Source organism: Musca autumnalis, unplaced genomic scaffold (assembly GCF_047663935.1).
Source record: "Musca autumnalis isolate F117 unplaced genomic scaffold, ASM4766393v1 scaffold_1, whole genome shotgun sequence".
In the NCBI taxonomy this organism is placed as follows: Eukaryota; Metazoa; Arthropoda; class Insecta; order Diptera; family Muscidae; genus Musca; species Musca autumnalis.
The window spans coordinates 316,121,460-316,141,117 of record NW_027411644.1 but is presented as its reverse complement, the minus strand read 5'-3'; the positions used below and the strand labels follow the sequence as shown (position 1 = coordinate 316,141,117).

General features: G+C 39.2%; 1 protein-coding gene across 3 annotated transcripts in view; it reads right to left on the bottom strand.

Moving 5' to 3' along the window:
- Positions 1-19,658, bottom strand: part of Ser (protein serrate) — a 164,452-nt gene that overhangs the window by 47,687 nt on the left and 97,107 nt on the right. For all 3 annotated transcript variants that reach the window (XM_073962343.1, XM_073962344.1, XM_073962342.1), the window contains exon 11: positions 19,248-19,375. In XM_073962343.1, coding sequence (XP_073818444.1) covers positions 19,248-19,375 — 128 coding nt within the window. The remainder of the gene's footprint in view (positions 1-19,247; positions 19,376-19,658) is intronic.

Here is a 19,658-nt window from a genome sequence, read left to right as displayed (position 1 = left end):
GCACCGCACAGTGGTTCAGGAATCGATTTTCCTTGTCAAAACTCCATTTTTTGTCGCCACCGATTGTTAATTTCTATATTAGATTCGATAGTAAACATATTGAAACTAAGGAAACCACAAAATTAGGTCAAAATATTGGTAGGTGTGGGCGTGGCATGCTACTAAGGACGACAATTTTTTTTCCAATTTTGGAAAATACGTCACTTTTGCAAATTTCTGGAGAAAGAAATAGCTATTTCTCGGAAATTATAACAGATATTGTGTCCATTATTTTGTTGTTATGGTAGCGTTTACACGAAGTGTGCTATTTCATTTTTTTCTTAGGTACTAAATTTTAGTGAAATTCCAAATTTAGTTGACTAGAAATTTTAGGGAACAGCTGGAACAAGATTCCGTTTTCACAGAATGATGTTCGAGAGTGTCCTCTTTCAGCCCATATATACTTTTGTACCAGTCCCGTTCCGTCCGTTTACCACTTCTTTAAAGTTTTTGAAATTACATGGGTAAAAATGTGTTTTTTTCCATACCGTTTCCCCAAAAAAGTATAGATTTTTTACACAAACGGACAATTTTTTAATATATGCGTTTTTATAAGAGTTATATGAGTTTTATAAAAACCCAATGAGTATTTTTATACCCTCAGCATTTATGCTAACGAGGGTTTATACACTTTCATACGGGCAAAATGTGCCTCATCGACATAATGGTTTTAGACCCCAAGTATGTTTGGACGAAATGTGTTTCAGACAATTTGGAGTCGATTGAGCAATGTCCGTCCGTCTGTCTGTTTGTCTGTCTGTTTGTCTATCTGGCTGGAGCGCACGATAACACTCGAACGGATAAACCGATTCGGTTCAAATTTTAACTTTCGTAATATTTGACCCAAACTTAGTTTAAGTTCGAAGATGTGCTATATCGGTCCTCTCCTTCCGGTACCTCCCCCACAAAAGTTCGAAAATGTTCGGAAAATTTGTGCGTACGATAACTCTTGAAGGGAGTAACCGATTTGGTCCATACTTTGCCCATCGTAAAATGTGTACCAGACTTAGATATTGTTTCAATATAGACTCAATCGTCCCACTGCTTCGGGTACCTCCCACACAAAATTTCGGAAAAGTTCAGTTTAGGGCCATCTCTCGAATCGCTCTGATTTCTGTTTTAGCAACGTGTATTCACTGCCCTCCATACGACGGTACAAGTTTCATTAGGGGCAAGTCCATACTTCCTGAGAAAATAGCCTGAAAGTTGCAAAAAACCCCTATGGCACCATGTGTGGTGGTTGGAGCGCAAGATAACTCTAGAACGAATTTGCCAATTCGGTCCAACATTTGGCCTTTGTAATATTTTGCCCAAACATAGTTTAAGTTCGAAGTTAAGCCATATCGATCCACTCCTTCAGGTACCTCCCCCACAAAAGTTCAAAAATGTTCCGAAAAATTGTTCGTACGGTAACTCTTGAAAGGAGTGGCCGAATTGGTACATACTTTACACATCCTAATATATCTACTAGATACAGATCAGGTTCAAATACGGACTATATTTGTCCACTCCGTCCGGTACCTCCCACACAAAATTTCGGATAAGTTCACTTTAAGACCTGCTATCGAATCACCTTGATTTTTGTTGAAGCAACTTGCATTCGCTGCTTCAATTACGATGTTAAACGTTTTTTCAGGGGCAAGTCCATACTTCTTGAGCAAATATCCCGAAGGGTGTAAAAACCCCGTATGGGGGCAAAACTTTTGATCTCTAATCCTAATGAACATTTTTGTCGGTTCAAATTCCCAAAATTTTTAAAAACCCCTAAGTACATACGTTTTTTGGGAAAAATTGTTTCAATATATACAGGCTGAGGGTATATCTGTCGGCAAAGCCGACTGATATTTTTTTACTTGTTTCTATTTGGGATTCGAATTAATATATTGAAACTAAGAAAACCACAAAATTAGGTCAAAATATTGGAAGATGTGGGCGATGCGTGCTCCTAGAGACGATTTTTTCTTCGCTATTTTAGAAATTACGACAATGGCAAATTTCTAGAGAAAGAAATTGTTGAGTTTTATGAAAAAAATTTAAATATTTTTTCATATTTTTTATTTTTTGTATTTTTATACTGTGTTTATGTTTGTTGTTTGACCTTTTTAAGTAGAACATACCAAAAACTCAGAAGCACTTAAATTTTTAATTTTGACCTTGAATTCCTCTGCAAGAACTAGACCGAATTCGAATATTTTTAATGTATATGCGTTCAAAAGATGCAGAATTTTGACCAGTAAAAAACAATTCTGAACCGCTGTGCGCCGTGGGATTGTCACTCATCTGTCGTATGTTTCGCTGTGGAGACTACATTTTTCGACTGTTGGGCCAGTATCCCCAAATTTGGAGCTCGACTAGAACAATTTTAAATTCATGGCTACGAACGCGACCTTATGCTTCTTCTGGCCGTGATTGAACGAATTCGCCATCCTGTTACTTCTGCCCAATTTCTTTCTGTCAAAATTTCTCATTGATGGGAAGTGAATTAGTTAGATTTCAATTAATTCAACCAATAACTTTAGCAAATGAGAGAGTATGCGCCTAATCAAAAAATATATCATCCTTCATATTGACCTGCACAATATGATGTTTCTTTTATATTCAATTATTTGAACCTCCTGTGGTTATTGAAATTTGTTATTTAAAGAAATCTCTCTTTGATTTCCTTAAAATAGTCTATTCAAATAACGTTCACTCAAAGAAATTCGTATAATGTTCATTCGAAGGAAATTAATTTCATAACCTGTTAATCACTCTGGCAATGCAACCAGAAATTGAATTCTAGTTCATTTCCTGCATCATGCAACATGAATTGGCAAAAGAAACACAAAAAGAATAACAACAGTGGCAGGAACCCAAATTTTGTTCTAGAAGATTTTATTCCCCATGGCTTCAAATTCGATGATTAATTTAAAGACAAATCTCTGCTGACAAGAAGCTACAAATCATCGCTATAAAATGCCAACTAATGAATGAACAAAGAAACAAATTAGTTTTAAATCAGTTTGAGGGTGGTCATTTGAGAGAAAGAGAGAACATTAAAAATAAGAACAAAATATTGATAAAATGTCATAAGTGATTAGTTTACATTTAGTTGATGGAACGCTCCAATTCCCCAAAAAACAACAAAATAAAAGTTATCTCCCAAAAAAATGTTATTTAAAATACAGCCACACGTACCGACCTCATCATCATCATTTGTAACCTAAACTGGGATTTAAAATCCCCTCTATAAAAAATGAAACAAACACGTGAGAAAATCGTTAAGATAGCTGAAAGAACAAAACTGTTACTCCGTGCATCATGGAACAAAAAAAAAAAAACATAAACGGAAATCGAATCAAAAAAGTGTTAGTCACTGTTCTTTGGCCCACAAAAAATGAAAAAAAAAAAAAAATCTCGCGCACACACACCACACGCTTAATCCAGGTTTTAAAATGGCTGGACTTTGATTTTGTCTTTAGGCTGTTGGTAGGTAAGTTGAGAGTCATTCCGTTGGATAACGTTGTGTGTCTACGAGTTTGCTTGTGCGTTGCAACCTTCTTCGTCCCTCATTTTTATATTCTCATCACAATTGATTGCCCGTAATGCGATTAGTGTTAAAAGGTATTAAAGCATCAAATTCGTGTGACAGATACTGCTGTATGGTGATATATACAGCAACAACAGCAACAGTACGCGTCATGACATATTTGTGTGTGTGTTGAACACATTCACTGTGGCCCGATCATCGTTCCTCATTTTACTTTGTGTGAAATTGCTTTAGCTCTAGCTCCTGTCTTCCCTGTTTGGTTGTTTATTTCCATGATGTTGGCTATTTTGTCCACTGATCGGGACTTAATTCGTATGCAAAATAATAACGCAAACATGAGACAATATCCATGGATGGGATATTTATAATTTTGAATAGAGGTTTTATACCGTGGTTTTGATGATAGAAATGTCAAAAATACGAGGAACAAAATAAACTTGCACAGTTTATTTAAGATCATATATTCAATATTAAAAATTTCGGTTCTTTTTTAAATGAGGATACCCAAATGACAACGCTTAAATGGAAATCCGGCACAGTGCATCTTTCCAATTTCTGCGTAATTGCATTAGTGTGAATGCTATCCAAGCCTGCCTGATAGGCTCGTTGATCTAGAGGTTCCAGTTTGTACCTTTAGACGTTTCTATAAATCACTCGCTTGACGTGCATGTTCACTATATTGTGAGAGGGATGCTCACGGCTATAACACCAAAGCATGAACGAACTGCATCGACAAAATCTTGCTGTGCTGATGCACCGCTAAAATCTTTAACCTGTTGTGTCGTCATGACACCAGTGGACTATCACCATGAGGATAGTCCACTGGTGTCATGAGGACACAACAGGTTAAAATTCAGAAAGGTAGATGGGGAAGTCCCTGAGTCAATATCGGGATTTCCGACTACTAATTTATGATTTCCACAAGTGACAGGCGTTTACACATTTAGTTGGCGTGGTTAACGGTATCGAAGGTCTTCGATAGGCCAAGGGCCATCATAACTGTTCGGTGGCATGGCCTGTTCTGGTTCAGCCCTTGACGGATATGTGTTGATATGGCGTGTAATTTTCTTGTAGTGCTGTTCATTTCCCGGGATCCATGCTGATTTTGGGCAACCAGGAAACTGCTTCTCATCGTGGGGAGGAATCTTTGCTACTGACGACAATAGGGAGATCGGTCTGTATGCTCAGCCTCTACTGGCATCCTTACCTGGCTTTAGTGGCGGGATCAACCTGCTAATTTTTCAGGCTTCTGGAACAAATGCTCATCTCCGGGTTCATTCAGTTGTTTAAGAATTACAATTGAGATTACTTGTGGGCCCAACGCTTTGAGTGATTTTGCGTTTTGGATGACGTCTGCAATATCGCTCATAGTAAATTGTAGTGGTACTCCTCGTTTGGGAGGGCTCTTATTCGGCGTAGCACATTCCTCTTCGCCATATTACTATCGGAAGGGTCTTTTCATTGCCGTTTAAAATAACACGCGAACCCATTCGGGTCTGGCACTGTCATGCCGTTGGTAGTAACAGCCGTTCTATCGTTCTTCCCTTCCAGATTCGAGGTTAAATCACGCAGAATTTACTTAATCCTGTACATTGCTTCCGGTGGTCTGGCCACTTTTTCCGCTTATTTTTGCCTACTAAACCTTTGGTTTTAAAATTAAGTTCCATAATTCTTGTGTCTTCCGACTTCGTACGTCGAAGCTCATCACAGTCATTTGCTAGTCCCGTCGCCTCTGCTGGGTAATTCGGTATATAGCGAGCGACTGTAGTTGTGATGACGTTGCGGAAAATTCTCTCTGAAGGAATGGCCTGCTCTTTGAAACGGCGATTGTTAAATTATTTGAACCCTTGCGAATCTGCCTTTCGAAGGTTTAGAAAAGTATGCCGGTGACGTCCCAATGCATTGGGAAGGTGGTACTTACTTACTTAGCTGGCCCATTACAGAACATTTGTTCCATAGACCGAACTAAGAAAAGATCTCCATTCCTCTCTATTTGTTGCTTCGCACTCTGGAATACCGCGCCTTTTCATCTCATCATCCACTTGTTTGCATTATCTATTCCTTGGCCTGCCAATTCTGCGTGTACAGCCATGCGGCCCGACTTTATACGCCTTTTTAGCGGGTTCATCATCGCTCATTCTTATGGTATGGCCTAGACAACGCAATCGCTGCAATCGCAATCGATACGTTTATCTATACTGATGTCGTTGTATAGCTGATACATCTCGTGGTGCATGCGACGTCGGTATTCACCGTTAACGCAAATTGGTCCGTAGATCTTTCGAAGAACTTTTCTCTCAAACACGCCCAGCTCTACCTTATCTGCTTGCGCAAGTTCCCAGGCTTCGGAAACATACATCAGCACGGGTAGTATCAGTGTTTTGTAAAGCGTTATTTTTGTTTGACGAGTTGTGGCTTTGTTTTTAAAGTGCTTACTTAAGACAAACTAGCATCCGTTGGCTAATACAATTCTTCTTTTTATTTCACAACTGATGTCGTTTGTTGTGTTTACGGCGCGTCAACGCCATCAACTTGGTCTTCTCGCCGTTTACCGCCAGACCCACTTTAGCATATTCCCCATCGACCTTCATAGAGGTATTGGTTACTTCTTTTACTGATCGTCCTATGATGCCTATATCATTAGCATAAGCAAGTAACATGTGGCTATTGGTGTAGATTGTGCCACTTCTTTTGACGTTTGCCTCTGGTATAACCTTTTCCAGCAGGATGTTGAAAAGATCACACGAAAGGCTGTCTCCTTGCCTGAAACCTCTTTACTTGAAATACCCTTGAACGTAGCGGGCTGTCTAAGGCTGCTTTATGATCGACAAAAAGGTGGTAGTTGTCGATCTGCATCTCTTGGGTCTTCTCCAGGATTTGCCGCAGGGTAAATATCTGGTCGATGGTGGACTTGCCTGGTCTAAAGCCGCATTGGTAAGGTCCAATTATTTCGTTGATCATGGGATTTAGTCGTTAGCACAATATCCCTGACACTATCAGGTAGGCGATAGGGAGAGGACTTATGCCCCTATAGTTGGAGCATAAAGTCTTATCTCCTTTCTTATGAACGGGACACAGGATGCTCAGGTTCCAATAGTCGGGTACGCGTTCTTCCTGCCAGATGGAGCTAACTAGCTGATGCATACACCTTATCAGCGTGTCGCCTCCGGTTTAAAACAGCTCGGCCGGTAGGCATCAGGTCCTGCTGCCTTATTATTCTTCAGCCGGTTTATTGCTGTCTTTCTACCAGGTGGTATGCATTCAGTACCATCTTCTGGGATTGGATCTGTAGTATCTTCGTCGACTTTGCTACTATTGGATACCAACAGTTTGGAAAAATGCTCTTTCCATATCCTTAGCACACTATCTGTATCAGTTACCAAATTACCTTGCTGGTCTCTACAGGAGGCACTGGCACGCCAAAGCCATCAGTTTAATGTTTCACTCTTTGGTTGAATTTTCGGACTTCATTCTGTCTCCTGTACATCTCGATTTATTTACACTCCCGCTTTTCCAACTCTCTTTTTCCTGCGAAAAAGACGTTTCTCTTCTCTTCTTTCTCCCGATACCTCTCTCGTGCGCTCGTGCGTTGCTACTGATTGTAAAGTAGCCCTATATGCCGCATTTTTCTCTTCGGTAGTAGCTCGACACTCCTTGTCATACCATGGATTCCTTGGTGGAGGTCTCTGGTATCCAAGTACTGATTTTGCCGCTGTTTGCATGAAGTGTGCAATGTTTTGCCATTGTCCTGATATGTTATTGGGACGAGGAGTGCTTTGATTAAGCAATTGGGCCAGTTGAGCTGTGGCGATCTGTTGTGATTGTAGCTTACCGATGTCCAACTTCCGTGTTGTGTCTGTTCGTACTTTGTTTGCAACGAGTAATCTCTGGTACATACCTTTGCTGCAACAAGGTAGTGGTACGAGTCTATTTTTGCACATTGGAACGATCGTACATCCAACACGCTCGATGAATGTCTTCCATCTATCACAACGTGATCAATTTGATTTCTTGTATTTTGATCTGGCGACAGCCAGGTGTCCTTATGAATATCGAGATCCTTAAATATGGTACTGCCAACCACCATGTTTTTTTTGCAGCTGCAAAGTATATCAGCCTCATACCATTGTCAGATGTTTCGCTGTGGAGACTGAATTTCCCGACTGTTGGGCCAAAGATATTCTCCTTTCCAATTTTGGTATTTAAATCCCCTAGAATAATTTTAATGTCATGGGCAGGGAAACGGTCATAAGTTTCTTCTAAGCGTTCGTAAAATATATCTTTGGTCTGTTCGTCCTTGTCTTCAGTGGGAGCATGATTGCAAATAAAGCCGATGTTGAAGAATTTTGCTTTTAATCGAATTGCTGCAAGTCTTTCATTCACTGGGATGAAGCTGGAGACCAGATGTTTTAACCTCCGACCAATTACAAATCCGCAGCCAAACTCATGCTTTATGTCATGGCAGCTATAATACAGTGCGTCACCGTTAGGTGTTGTTGTGACGCCTTTCCCGTTCCATCGTATTTCCTGTATGGCAGTAATGTCGGCCTTGTACTTTTCAAGTACATCTGCCAATGCGTAAACTGCACCTTCTATATAAAGAGTTCGAACATTCCAGGTACAGATTCGCAGATCATGGTCCTTAAAACGTTTGCGGGGTTCTTCAACTTCAGATGGATTTGTTTTTCTTTTCTTTCTTTTTTTCATAGTAGGCTGCGTTTTTCTAGGGGATCGTTACTAACCCGGCGCCTAAACCCAAGTTTTTAACGTTCTTATGGGCGAACGCGCGGCACATTTTAGCTCATTACCTTTAACGGGTGTAAAGGCAGAATCCCCAGGTGACACCACGGGGAAGTCAGTGCCCACTTGAGATGAGAGAGGGACCAACAAAAATCCTGGACTTTGCCATGTTAAAGCCGGTCAAGACCGTTCATTGGTATCTTTCATCCCCTACGTCACCCCCTACGTCTTCCGCTGCTTAGCGCTAATGTGTGCTTATCACACTGGCACCGCATAGCTTATCACAGACCGGCCTATTGCTTTGTAAGAAGTCACCACGGTTTCTTTTTAAGCACCCCAAGTACTGACGGCCAGCGACTTGAGCACCTTGTTCCTATTTCTCATCTTGTCGCTAAGGGCTGTGGTTTGCTCGGACGACTTAAGCATGCTGTCGAACGATATACCCAATACCTTGGGGTTGTTAGTGGTCAGTATCAGAACACCATCGACCAACATATTTCAGCCATCTACGTGAGGAACAGAGGATTTAGTGGGGGATATTTCCATATTCCTCACTTCGATGGACTGCACTAAGCTGACTTAGTAGACATTATGTAGACACATAATAGTTGTTCCACAAACATCCCATAAGGGACAAGGGAGACTTCTCTCATATCAATGAGTGCACCCCGATTCATATTAACTCAATGATATGGGACCTACAGTTTATCGCCGAGTCCGAACGGCGTGTCTAAGACACCACTTTTGTAGAGAAGTTTTACATGGCTGAAATACTCAGGAAATGTCGCCAACATTACTGAGGGGTATTTTGCCACCGTTGAAAAGTTGCCTGGCCGGGGAATCGAACCCACGACCTTATGTGTGCAAGGCGGGTGTGCATACCATTGCACCACGGTAGCACCCAAGACACATATTCTATCATATATGCTATCGAATATAGGACCCGAGCTCAACTTCATACAATTATCGGCATACATTACGATCTTTACTCGTACGCCGTCTATAGATTCTTACATTTCAGAAAGGCAGATGGGGAAATCCCTTAGTCAATCGCAGGATCTCCGACTACTAATTTATGTTAACGGTATCGAAGGCCCTTGGTAGGTCAAGAGCCATCATAACTGTTCGGTGGCATGGCCTGTTCTGGTTCAATCTTCGACGGATATGTGTTGATATGGCGTGTAATTTTCTTGTTGTGCTGTTCATTTCCCGGCATTCATGCTGATTTTGGGCAACTGGAAAACTGCTTCTCATCGTGGGGAGGAATAGTGCCTCTATAGTCTTTGCCACTGACGAAAATAAGGAGATCGGTCTGTGTGCTCAATCTCTACTGGCATCCTTATCTGGCTTCAGTGGCGGGATCACCCTTCCAACTTTTCAGGCTCCTGGTACAATAGGGATAGATTGAGGACACTTGTCAAATACTCATCTCCGGGTTCATTCAGTTGCTTAAGCATTACAATTGAGTTTCCTTCTGGGCCCAACGCTTTGAATGATTTTGCATTTTTGGATGACGTCGGCAACATCGCTCATAGTAAATTGTGCGGTACCTCCTCCGTTGGGAGGGCGTAGCACATTCCTCTTCGCCATATCACTCTCGGAATGGTATTTAAATTGCCGTTTAAAATAACATGCGAACCTATTCTGATCTGTCACTGTTACGCCGTTGGAAGTAACACCCGTTCTATCGTCCTTCTTCTTCTTCGAGGTTAAATCACTCGCAATTTACTTAATGATGTAGCAATGTTACATTGCTTCCGGTGGTTTGACCACTTTTTCCGCTTATTTTCGCCTACGAAGCCTAATAATTAATAATTCTTGTGTCTTCCGGGTTCGAACGTCGAAGCTCATCACAGTCATTTGCTAGTCCCCTCGCCTCTGCTGGATAATTTGGTATAACTTCAGGCATTCGTAGGTGTGTAGCGAGCGACTGCAGGTGTGATGCCGTTGCAGGAAGAAATGGTCCGCTTTTTGAAGCGGTGATTGTTAAATTCTTTGAACCCTTGCCAATCTGCTTTCCAAAGGCTTACAAAAGTATTCCGGTCAGAGGTGACGTCCCAATGATGGGAAGGTGGTATGATTGTTTAAAATTACGGATTCCCAAAACACGTCATTTATCAGACCGGGTGCCACAAAGGTGATGTCTGGCGACTTTTGTCAATCTCCTCTTATCTTCGTAGGAGCGTCTTCGTTCGCGCGCAAATTATGGGCCAATCAATGTTACGGAAAATTATCTTAGCTATACGAGAATCTGAGGAAATGGGCAGCTTTTTGAAGCGGTGATTGTTAAATACTTTGAACCCTTGCCAATCAGTTTGCCCATGATTCTGAAAAGTGGGGTGGTCAGAGATGAAGTTAGGTGGTTTGTTAATGGAGACAATGATGGGAAGGTGGCGGATTGAATGAACTGACGGATTGCCAGAAAACGTCATTTACCAGACCAGGCGCCACAATGGTCATGTAGGGCGAGCTTTGGGAATCTCCTCTTATCCTCGTAGGACGTGTATCGTTCACCGTGCAAAATGTTGAGCTATCAAGTTGATACTGAAAATTCTATCAGCTACCCGAGAATCTAAGGGAATGGACAACTATCGGAAGCAGTTATCGATAAATTTTCTGATCCCTTGCCAATCAGTTTTTCCATGGGTCAGACAAGTACGGTGGTCAGAGACCATGCTGGGAAGATGGTGGAATGGATGGAATAATGGGTTCCCAGGAAACGTTGTTTATCATGATGTCTTCGTTCACTGTGAAAAAATGGAGCTTAGACTAGTTTTAACTCAAAGGGAAAAAATCGATGTCGGATTTTTTATGCGGCACCCTCGTAAAATATTTTGTTTTGTTAAAAATTAAGATTGCGAAAGTTTGAGCTCAATAGGAATATGTTAACACGTGCCACTGGGGCCTCAAAGTTCCCAGCGGCCCTGACCCGATTTTGAAAATTTTTTGTAGGATTACTTGTTTAGCCGCTATAAAGAACTGGTAAACTGTTTTAATCGATTGGACAATAAATGTGGTTTGTAGAGCGTTTTGTGAAAGAAATTTTACAGAAATCGCTCTACAGACCACATTTATTGTCCAATCGATGAAAACAGTTTACCAATTCTTTGTAGTGGCTAAACAAGTAATCTTACAAAAATTTTTCAAAATCGGGACAGATTTTAATTTTAGCTATATAAAGGGCCCATGGAAACTTTGAGGCCCCAGTGGCAAGTGTTAACATATTCTGATTGAGCTCAAACTTTGGCAATCTTAATTTTTAACGAAACTAAACATTTTAGGAGGGTGCCGCATAAAAATATCCGACATCGATTTTTTAAAACCACTCTAATGGAGCTATCAATTTGCTTTGCTAGAGCTGTACTCCTCATCGTCTAGGACAGGATGCCAAAACTCATGATGAGCATTTCAATCCCTTAGCACTAAACAGTAATTGTCCTCCAAAAGCCAAAGAATGTCAGCCATATAAAGCCATCACGACTGTTAGTAGGCAGTATCTAGACTAGGGTTATGATTTTTTGACCCTAGCTCTCCACCAAAATTCAGATTTGTGGGAATTTTTCAAGTTTTGTCTTGACAGAACTAGATAGTTTTTTGATCAAAGTCTAAAGGTTTCCTTATGGCGGAAACTATAAAAATGACACTTTCATTTTATTTTTATCCATTCCTAGAATAAACACTTTCATTTCGAAGAAATAAAAAAAATATATTTTCATTTCTTTATAATTTAGTCACTAAACGCTACATTCATTAAACGTTTCTATCCCATTATATTGCAAGTTTATAGGTTATATCTGTTATTTATGTAGCACTTTGTTTGTTAAACCTTAATGAGAGAATGTTTTTTCTTGTCTTGTCTTTTTTTTGTTAAGAAGCTTAAACATTCACACGCACGCATACACGCTTTGCCATTGTCACGGCCTATAATAAACACATAAAGTTTGCTTCTTAAGTCTTTTGTTTCATTTGCATATTTAACTTCAAAAGATTAAACACATTTACCACAAGGGACATATCTACATACGTAGGCTCATATCTGTATGTATGTACACATGTAAGTAATCGGTATAACACGATTTAGTTTTCATGACATTGTTACAATTTAAATCACCTTTTTGAATTCAATTTAGCCATAAATAAACATTTAAATAATGAAGCTATCGACACCTTCTTCCACAAAGAAAACAAAAACACACAAATAATTCCAAAACAAAAAATGAGGAATTTTTTAAAATAAACTCCGGTGATTGTTGACAAATGTGAGATGGGCACTGTATTGAGTTATTTTACTTAATATTCTCCGCACATTTGAAATGACACATTCATAACATTGTCAGAATAATAAAATGTAAAGATGGACAGACAACACCTCGACAGAGTAACACCTCATGAAACTCTAATAAATTTCCATAGCGGCGCAGACAATGAAAATACGAAAATAATAAACCACAACTTAAGCGGGGAATAATTAAAATGGGCTCAAAGTATTTTTTCAGTTTTATTAAATTCTGTTGGTATTCCACAGTATTGGATAATTTATGCACATAAATTCCTCCGGTTGTTTCATTGTTCGAGGGGGTAATTGTGGTGGCATATTTATAACAATTTAAAAATGGTTAAATCTCCCAAAATTGAGTTTTAATTTAAAGCAAATACCATTGTTTCATACAAATTATCGATCGTTAAGTCTTTCAACGAATGGCAGCCACATATTTTGTGGGTTTTATTGTCGTCGAATTCACTTTGGTCACACAAAATGTTTACGAAGAGGGAAGATGAAAAAATAATGGTAACAGGCAAAGTGAACAAACGCAGAAACAACAACCATCTACCGCTGAAAAAATATTATTTAAGCAGACCATAAAATTCACGGAGCCTTAGGATGTTATGCTGGCAACAGTGGTTTATTGAGACGAACTGATTTTGGCTTACTTCCACCTCCAGAATTTGCTAATTTTGCAATCTAAAAATACTCCATTTTTTACATATATATTTCCATAGCTACAACATTGAGTATTTGAATTTCTGGGAGGCCCAAAGTCAAAAACAAGCATGGATTTTTTAAAGAATTTTTGGCTGGCCCAAAAAATCCAAACGTGGTTTTTTAAGAATTTCTGGGTGGCCCAAAGTCAACAAGCGTGGATTTTTTAAAGAATTTTTGGGTGGCCCAAAGTCAAGAACAAGCGTGGATTTTTCGAAGAATTTCTGGGTGGCCCAAAGTCAACAATAAGCGTGGATTTTTTAAAGAATTTTTGTGTGGCCCAAAGTCAACAACAAGCGTGGATTATTTAAAGAATTTATGGGTGGCTCAATGTCAAAAACAAGCGTGGATTTTTTAAAGAATTTCTGGATGGCCCAAAGTCAACAACAAGCGTGGATTATTTAAAGCATTTTTGGGTGGCCCAAAGTCAAAAACAAGCGTGGATTTTTTAAAGAATTTTTGGGTGGCCCAAAGTCAAAAACAAGCGTGGATTATTTAAAGAATTTATGGGTGGCTCAATGTCAAAAACAAGCGTGGATTTTTTAAAGAATTTCTGGATGGCCCAAAGTCAACAACAATCGTGGATTATTTAAAGCATTTTTGGGTGGCCCAAAGTCAACAACAAGCGTGGATTTTTTAAAGAATTTTTGGGTGGCCCAAAGTCAACAACAAGCGTGGATTTTTTAAAGAATTTCTGGATGGCCCAAAGTCAACAACAAGCGTGGATTGTTTGAAGAATTTTTGGGTGGCCCAAAGCCAACAACAAGCATGGATTTTTTAAAGAATTTTTGGGTGGCCCAAACTCAGCAACAAGCGTGGATTTTTTAAAGAATTTTTTGTGGCCCAAAATCAACAACAAGCGTGGATTTTTTAAAGAATTTTTGGGTGGGCCAAAGTCAACAAAAGCGTGGATTTTTTAAAGAATTTCTGGATGGCCCAAAGTCAACAACAAGCGTGGATTTTTTAAAGAATTTCTGGATGGCCCAAAGTCAACAACAAGCGTGGATTTTTTGAAGAATTTTTGGGTGGCCCAAAGCCAACACCAAGCATGGATTTTTTAAAGAATTTTTGGGTGGCCCAAAGTCAACAACAAGCGTGGATTTTTTAAAGAATTTTTGGGTGGGCCAAAGTCAACAAAAGCGTGGATTTTTTAAAGAATTTCTGGATGGCCCAAAGTCAACAACAAGCGTGGATTTTTTAAAGAATTTCTGGATGGCCCAAAGTCAACAACAAGCGTGGATTTTTTGAAGAATTTTTGGGTGGCCCAAAGCCAACACCAAGCATGGATTTTTTAAAGAATTTTTGGGTGGCCCAAAGTCAACAACAAGCGTGGATTTTTTAAAGAATTTTTGGGTGGCCCAAAGTCAATAACAAGCGTGGATTTTTTAAAGAATTTCTGGATGGCCCAAAGTCAACAACAAGCGTGGATTTTTTAAAGAATTTCTGGATGCCCCCAAAGTCAACAACAAGCGTGGATTTTTTAAAGAATTTCTGGATGCCCCCAAAGTCAACAACAAGCGTGGATTTTTTAAAGAATTTCTGGATGCCCCCAAAGTCAACAACAAGCGTGGATTTTTTAAAGAATTTCTGGATGCCCCCAAAGTCAACAACAAGCGTGGATTTTTTAAAGAATTTCTGGATGCCCCCAAAGTCAACAACAAGCGTGGATTTTTTAAAGAATTTCTGGATGCCCCCAAAGTCAACAACAAGCGTGGATTTTTTAAAGAATTTCTGGATGCCCCCAAAGTCAACAACAAGCGTGGATTTTTTAAAGAATTTCTGGATGCCCCCAAAGTCAACAACAAGCGTGGATTTTTTAAAGAATTTCTGGATGCCCCCAAAGTCAACAACAAGCGTGGATTTTTTAAAGAATTTCTGGATGCCCCCAAAGTCAACAACAAGCGTGGATTTTTTAAAGAATTTCTGGATGCCCCCAAAGTCAACAACAAGCGTGGATTTTTTAAAGAATTTCTGGATGCCCCCAAAGTCAACAACAAGCGTGGATTTTTTAAAGAATTTCTGGATGCCCCCAAAGTCAACAACAAGCGTGGATTTTTTTAAAGAATTTCTGCATGCCCCCAAAGTCAACAACAAGCGTGGATTTTTTAAAGAATTTCTGCATGCCCCCAAAGTCAACAACAAGCGTGGATTTTTTTAAAGAATTTCTGCATGCCCCCAAAGTCAACAACAAGCGTGGATTTTTTAAAGAATTTCTGGGTGGCCCAAACTCAACAACAAGCGTGGATTTTTTAAAGAATTTCTGGGTGGCCCAAACTCAACAACAAGCGTGGATTTTGTAAAGAATTTCTGGGTGGCCCAAACTCAACAACAAGCGTGGATTTTTTAAAGAATTTCTGGATGGCCCAAAATCAACAACAAGCGTGGATTTTTTAAAGAATTTCTGGGTGGCCCAAAGTCAACAACAAGCGTGGATTTTGTAAAGAATTTCTGGGTGGCCCAAAATCAACAACAAGCGTGGATTTTTTAAAGAATTTCTGGATGGCCCAAAATCAACAACAAGCGTGGATTTTTTAAAGAATTTCTGGGTGGCCCAAAGTCAACAACAAGCGTGGATTTTTTAAAGAATTTCTGGATGGCCCAAAATCAACAACAAGCGTGGATTTTTTAAAGAATTTCTGGGTGGCCCAAAGTCAACAACAAGCGTGGATTTTTTAAAGAATTTCTGGGTGGCCCAAAATCAACAACAAGCGCCGATTTTTTAAAGAATTTCTGGATGGCCCAAAATCAACAACAAGCGTGGATTTTTTAAAGAATTTCTGGATGGCCCAAAATCAACAACAAGCGTGGATTTTTTAAAGAATTTCTGGGTGGCCCAAACTCAACAACAAGCGTGGATTTTTTAAAGAATTTCTGGATGGCCCAAAATCAACAACAAGCGTCGATTTTTTAAAGAATTTCTGGATGGCCCAAACTCAGCAACAAGCGTGGATTTGTTAAAGAATTTCTGGGTGGCCCAAAGTCAACAACAAGCGTGGATTTTTTAAAGAATTTCTGGGTGGCCCAAACTCAACAACAAGCGTGGATTTTTTAAAGAATTTCTGGATGGCCCAAAATCAACAACAAGCGTGGATTTTTTAAAGAATTTCTGGATGGCCCAAAATCAACAACAAGCGTGGATTTTTTAAAGAATTTCTGGGTGGCCCATAGTCAACAGCAAGCGTGGATTTTTTAAAGAATTTCTGGATGGCCCAAAATCAACAACAAGCGTGGATTTTTTAAAGAATTTCTGGATGGCCCAAAATCAACAACAAGCGTGGATTTTTTTAAATAATTTCTGGGTGGCCCAAAGTCAACAACAAGCGTGGATTTTTTAAAGAATTTCTGGGTGGCCCAAACTCAACAACAAGCGTGGATTTTTTAAAGAATTTCTGGATGGCCCAAAATCAACAACAAGCGTGGATTTTTTAAAGAATTTCTGGGTGGCCCAAACTCAACAACAAGCGTGGATTTTTTAAAGAATTTCTGGATGGCCCAAAATCAACAACAAGCGTGGATTTTTTAAAGAATTTCTGGGTGGCCCAAAGTCAACAACAAGCGTGGATTTTTTAAAGAATTTCTGGATGGCCCAAACTCAACAACAAGCGTGGATTTGTTAAAGAATTTCTGGGTGGCCCAAATTCAACAACAAGCGTGGATTTTTTAAAGAATTTCTGGGTGGCCCAAACTCAACAACAAGCGTGGATTTTTTAAAGAATTTCTGGGTGGCCCAAACTCAACAACAATCGTGGATTTTTTAAAGAATTTCTAGGTGGCCCAAACTCAACAACAAGCGTGGATTTTTTAAAGAATTTCTGGGTGGCCCAAACTCAACAACAAGCGTGGATTTTTTAAAGAATTTCTGGGTGGCTCAAACTCAACAACAAGCGTGGATTTTTTAAAGAATTTCTGGGTGGCTCAAACTCAACAACAAGCGTGGATTTTTTAAAGAATTTCTGGGTGGCCCAAACTCAACAACAAGCGTGGATTTTTTAAAGAATTTCTGGGTGGCCCAAACTCAACAACAAGCGTGGATTTTTTAAAGAATTTCTGGGTGGCCCAAACTCAACAACAAGCGTGGATTTTTTAAAGAATTTCTGGGTGGCCCAAACTCAACAACAAGCGTGGATTTTTTAAAGAATTTCTGGGTGGCCCAAACTCAACAACAAGCGTGGATTTTTTTATAGAATTTCTGGGTGGCCCAAATTCAACAACAAGCGTGGATTTTTTAAAGAATTTCTGGATGGCCCAAAATCAACAACAAGCGTGGATTTTTTAAAGAATTTCTGGGTGGCCCAAACTCAACAACAAGCGTGGATTTTTTAAAGAATTTCTGGGTGGCCCAAACTCAACAACAAGCGTGGATTTTTTAAAGAATTTCTGGGTGGCCCAAACTCAACAACAAGCGTGGATTTTTTAAAGAATTTCTGGGTGGCCCAAACTCAACAACAAGCGTGGATTTTTTAAAGAATTTTTGGGTGGCCCAAAGTCAACAACAAGCGTGGATTTTTTAAAGAATTTCTTGGTGGCCCAAAGTCAACATCAAGCGTGGATTTTTTAAAGAATTTTTGTGTGGCCCAAAGTCAACATCAAGCGTGGATTTTTTAAAGAATTTCTGGATGGCCCAAATTCAACAACAAGCGTGGATTTTTTAAATAATTTCTGGGTGGCCCAAAGTCAACAAAAAGCGTGGATTTTTTAAAGAATTTCTGGGTGGCCCAAAGTCAACAACAAGCGCGGATTTTTTAAAGAATTTCTGGGTGGCCCAAAGTCAACAATAAGCGTGGATTTTATAAAGAATTTTCGGTGGCCCAAAGTCAACAATAAGCGTGGATTTTTTAAAGAATTTTCGGGTGGCCCAAAGTCAAAAACAACCGTGGATTTTTTCAAAGTATTTCTGGGTAGCCCAAAGTCAACAACAAGCGTGGATTTTTTAAAGAATTTCTGGGTGCCCCAAAGTCAACAACAAGCGTGGATTTTTTAAAGAATTTCTGGGTGCCCCCAAAGTCAACAACAAGCGTGGATTTTTTAAAGAATTTCTGGGTGCCCCCAAAGTCAGCAACAAGCGTGGATTTTTTAAAGAATTTCTGGATGGCCCAACAACAAGCGTGGATTTTTTAATTAATTTCTGTGTGGTCCAAAGTCAACAACAAGCGAGGATTTTTTAAAGAATTTCTGGATGGCCCAAAGTCAACAACAAGCGTGGATTTTTTAAAGAATTTCTGGATGGCCCAAAGTCAACAACAAGCGTGGATTTTTTAATTAATTTCTGTGTGGTCCAAAGTCAACAATAAGCGTGGATTTTCCTATTTGCCACATTGGTCCAGAAAACAAAATTTAGAGACTCCTTAATGTTGTTATTACGTTCTGATTTCAATCTTAAACCTTTTTTTCCTCCGTGACTATATGAGTGATCTTAATTTAATCACCTTAAATAATTTTTTAGTAGTTATCTGTGTCACTAATACCATGAATACAAATGAATTGATTATGTTACGCCTCTAACCATAACTGATTTAAAATTCGATAATAATTTCAGTAAATTTGATAAAACCATTTCAATAATTCGTAATACTTTCCATTATAAAATGACATTTTATAAGCGAACAATGAAATCTGTCAAGTGATTGGTTGGAGAGGTAACGAGGAGTATGCACGTTTGAATAAGACAATGCTTGTTAACACCATGTATGTGTCTTAAGTCTTTTGTTCTCACAATCAACTCACAACCAGCCAGCCAATGTGCAATAAAAGTCAACCATAAATAAATTTTATTCAATACAACAATAAATGCTACTTTGTCGAAGAGTTTATGTTGGCCATCATTAAAATCTCATTAATTTAACAAGGCACAAAACAATGTAAACACAAAATAATTTAATATACATTAAAAACAAATTGTTTAACATTAAAATGTTCCTAAAAGAAAAACAAAAGTTGGTACTTTTGTAAGCCACTTACCTCACATAATGTACCGGAATATCCCAGTGGACAAATGCAATTGAATTTACCAATCATGTCCACACATTCGCCACCATTACGACACGGTGAATTAGCGCATTCATCAATATCGCTTTCACAATCACGACCTGTTCACCACCATCGCCGTCGGTCAGCATCCAAACAAACAGCAACACCAATATCGCCAACAAACATCAACAAGTCGGCGACAACGATTTCAAGTAGATAACGAGCCAAAATAAAGAAACGACACAAGAAGAAGAAGAAAAAAACAAAAAATTACAAATCCAAATAAAATTCATATCAAATTATTAACGGCATAGCAGAAACAAACAAAAAAAAATATTGTATATTGAAAGCATAAATAATTTCAACTTAACGTGAAAATGGAACAACTGTCAATTACAAGAA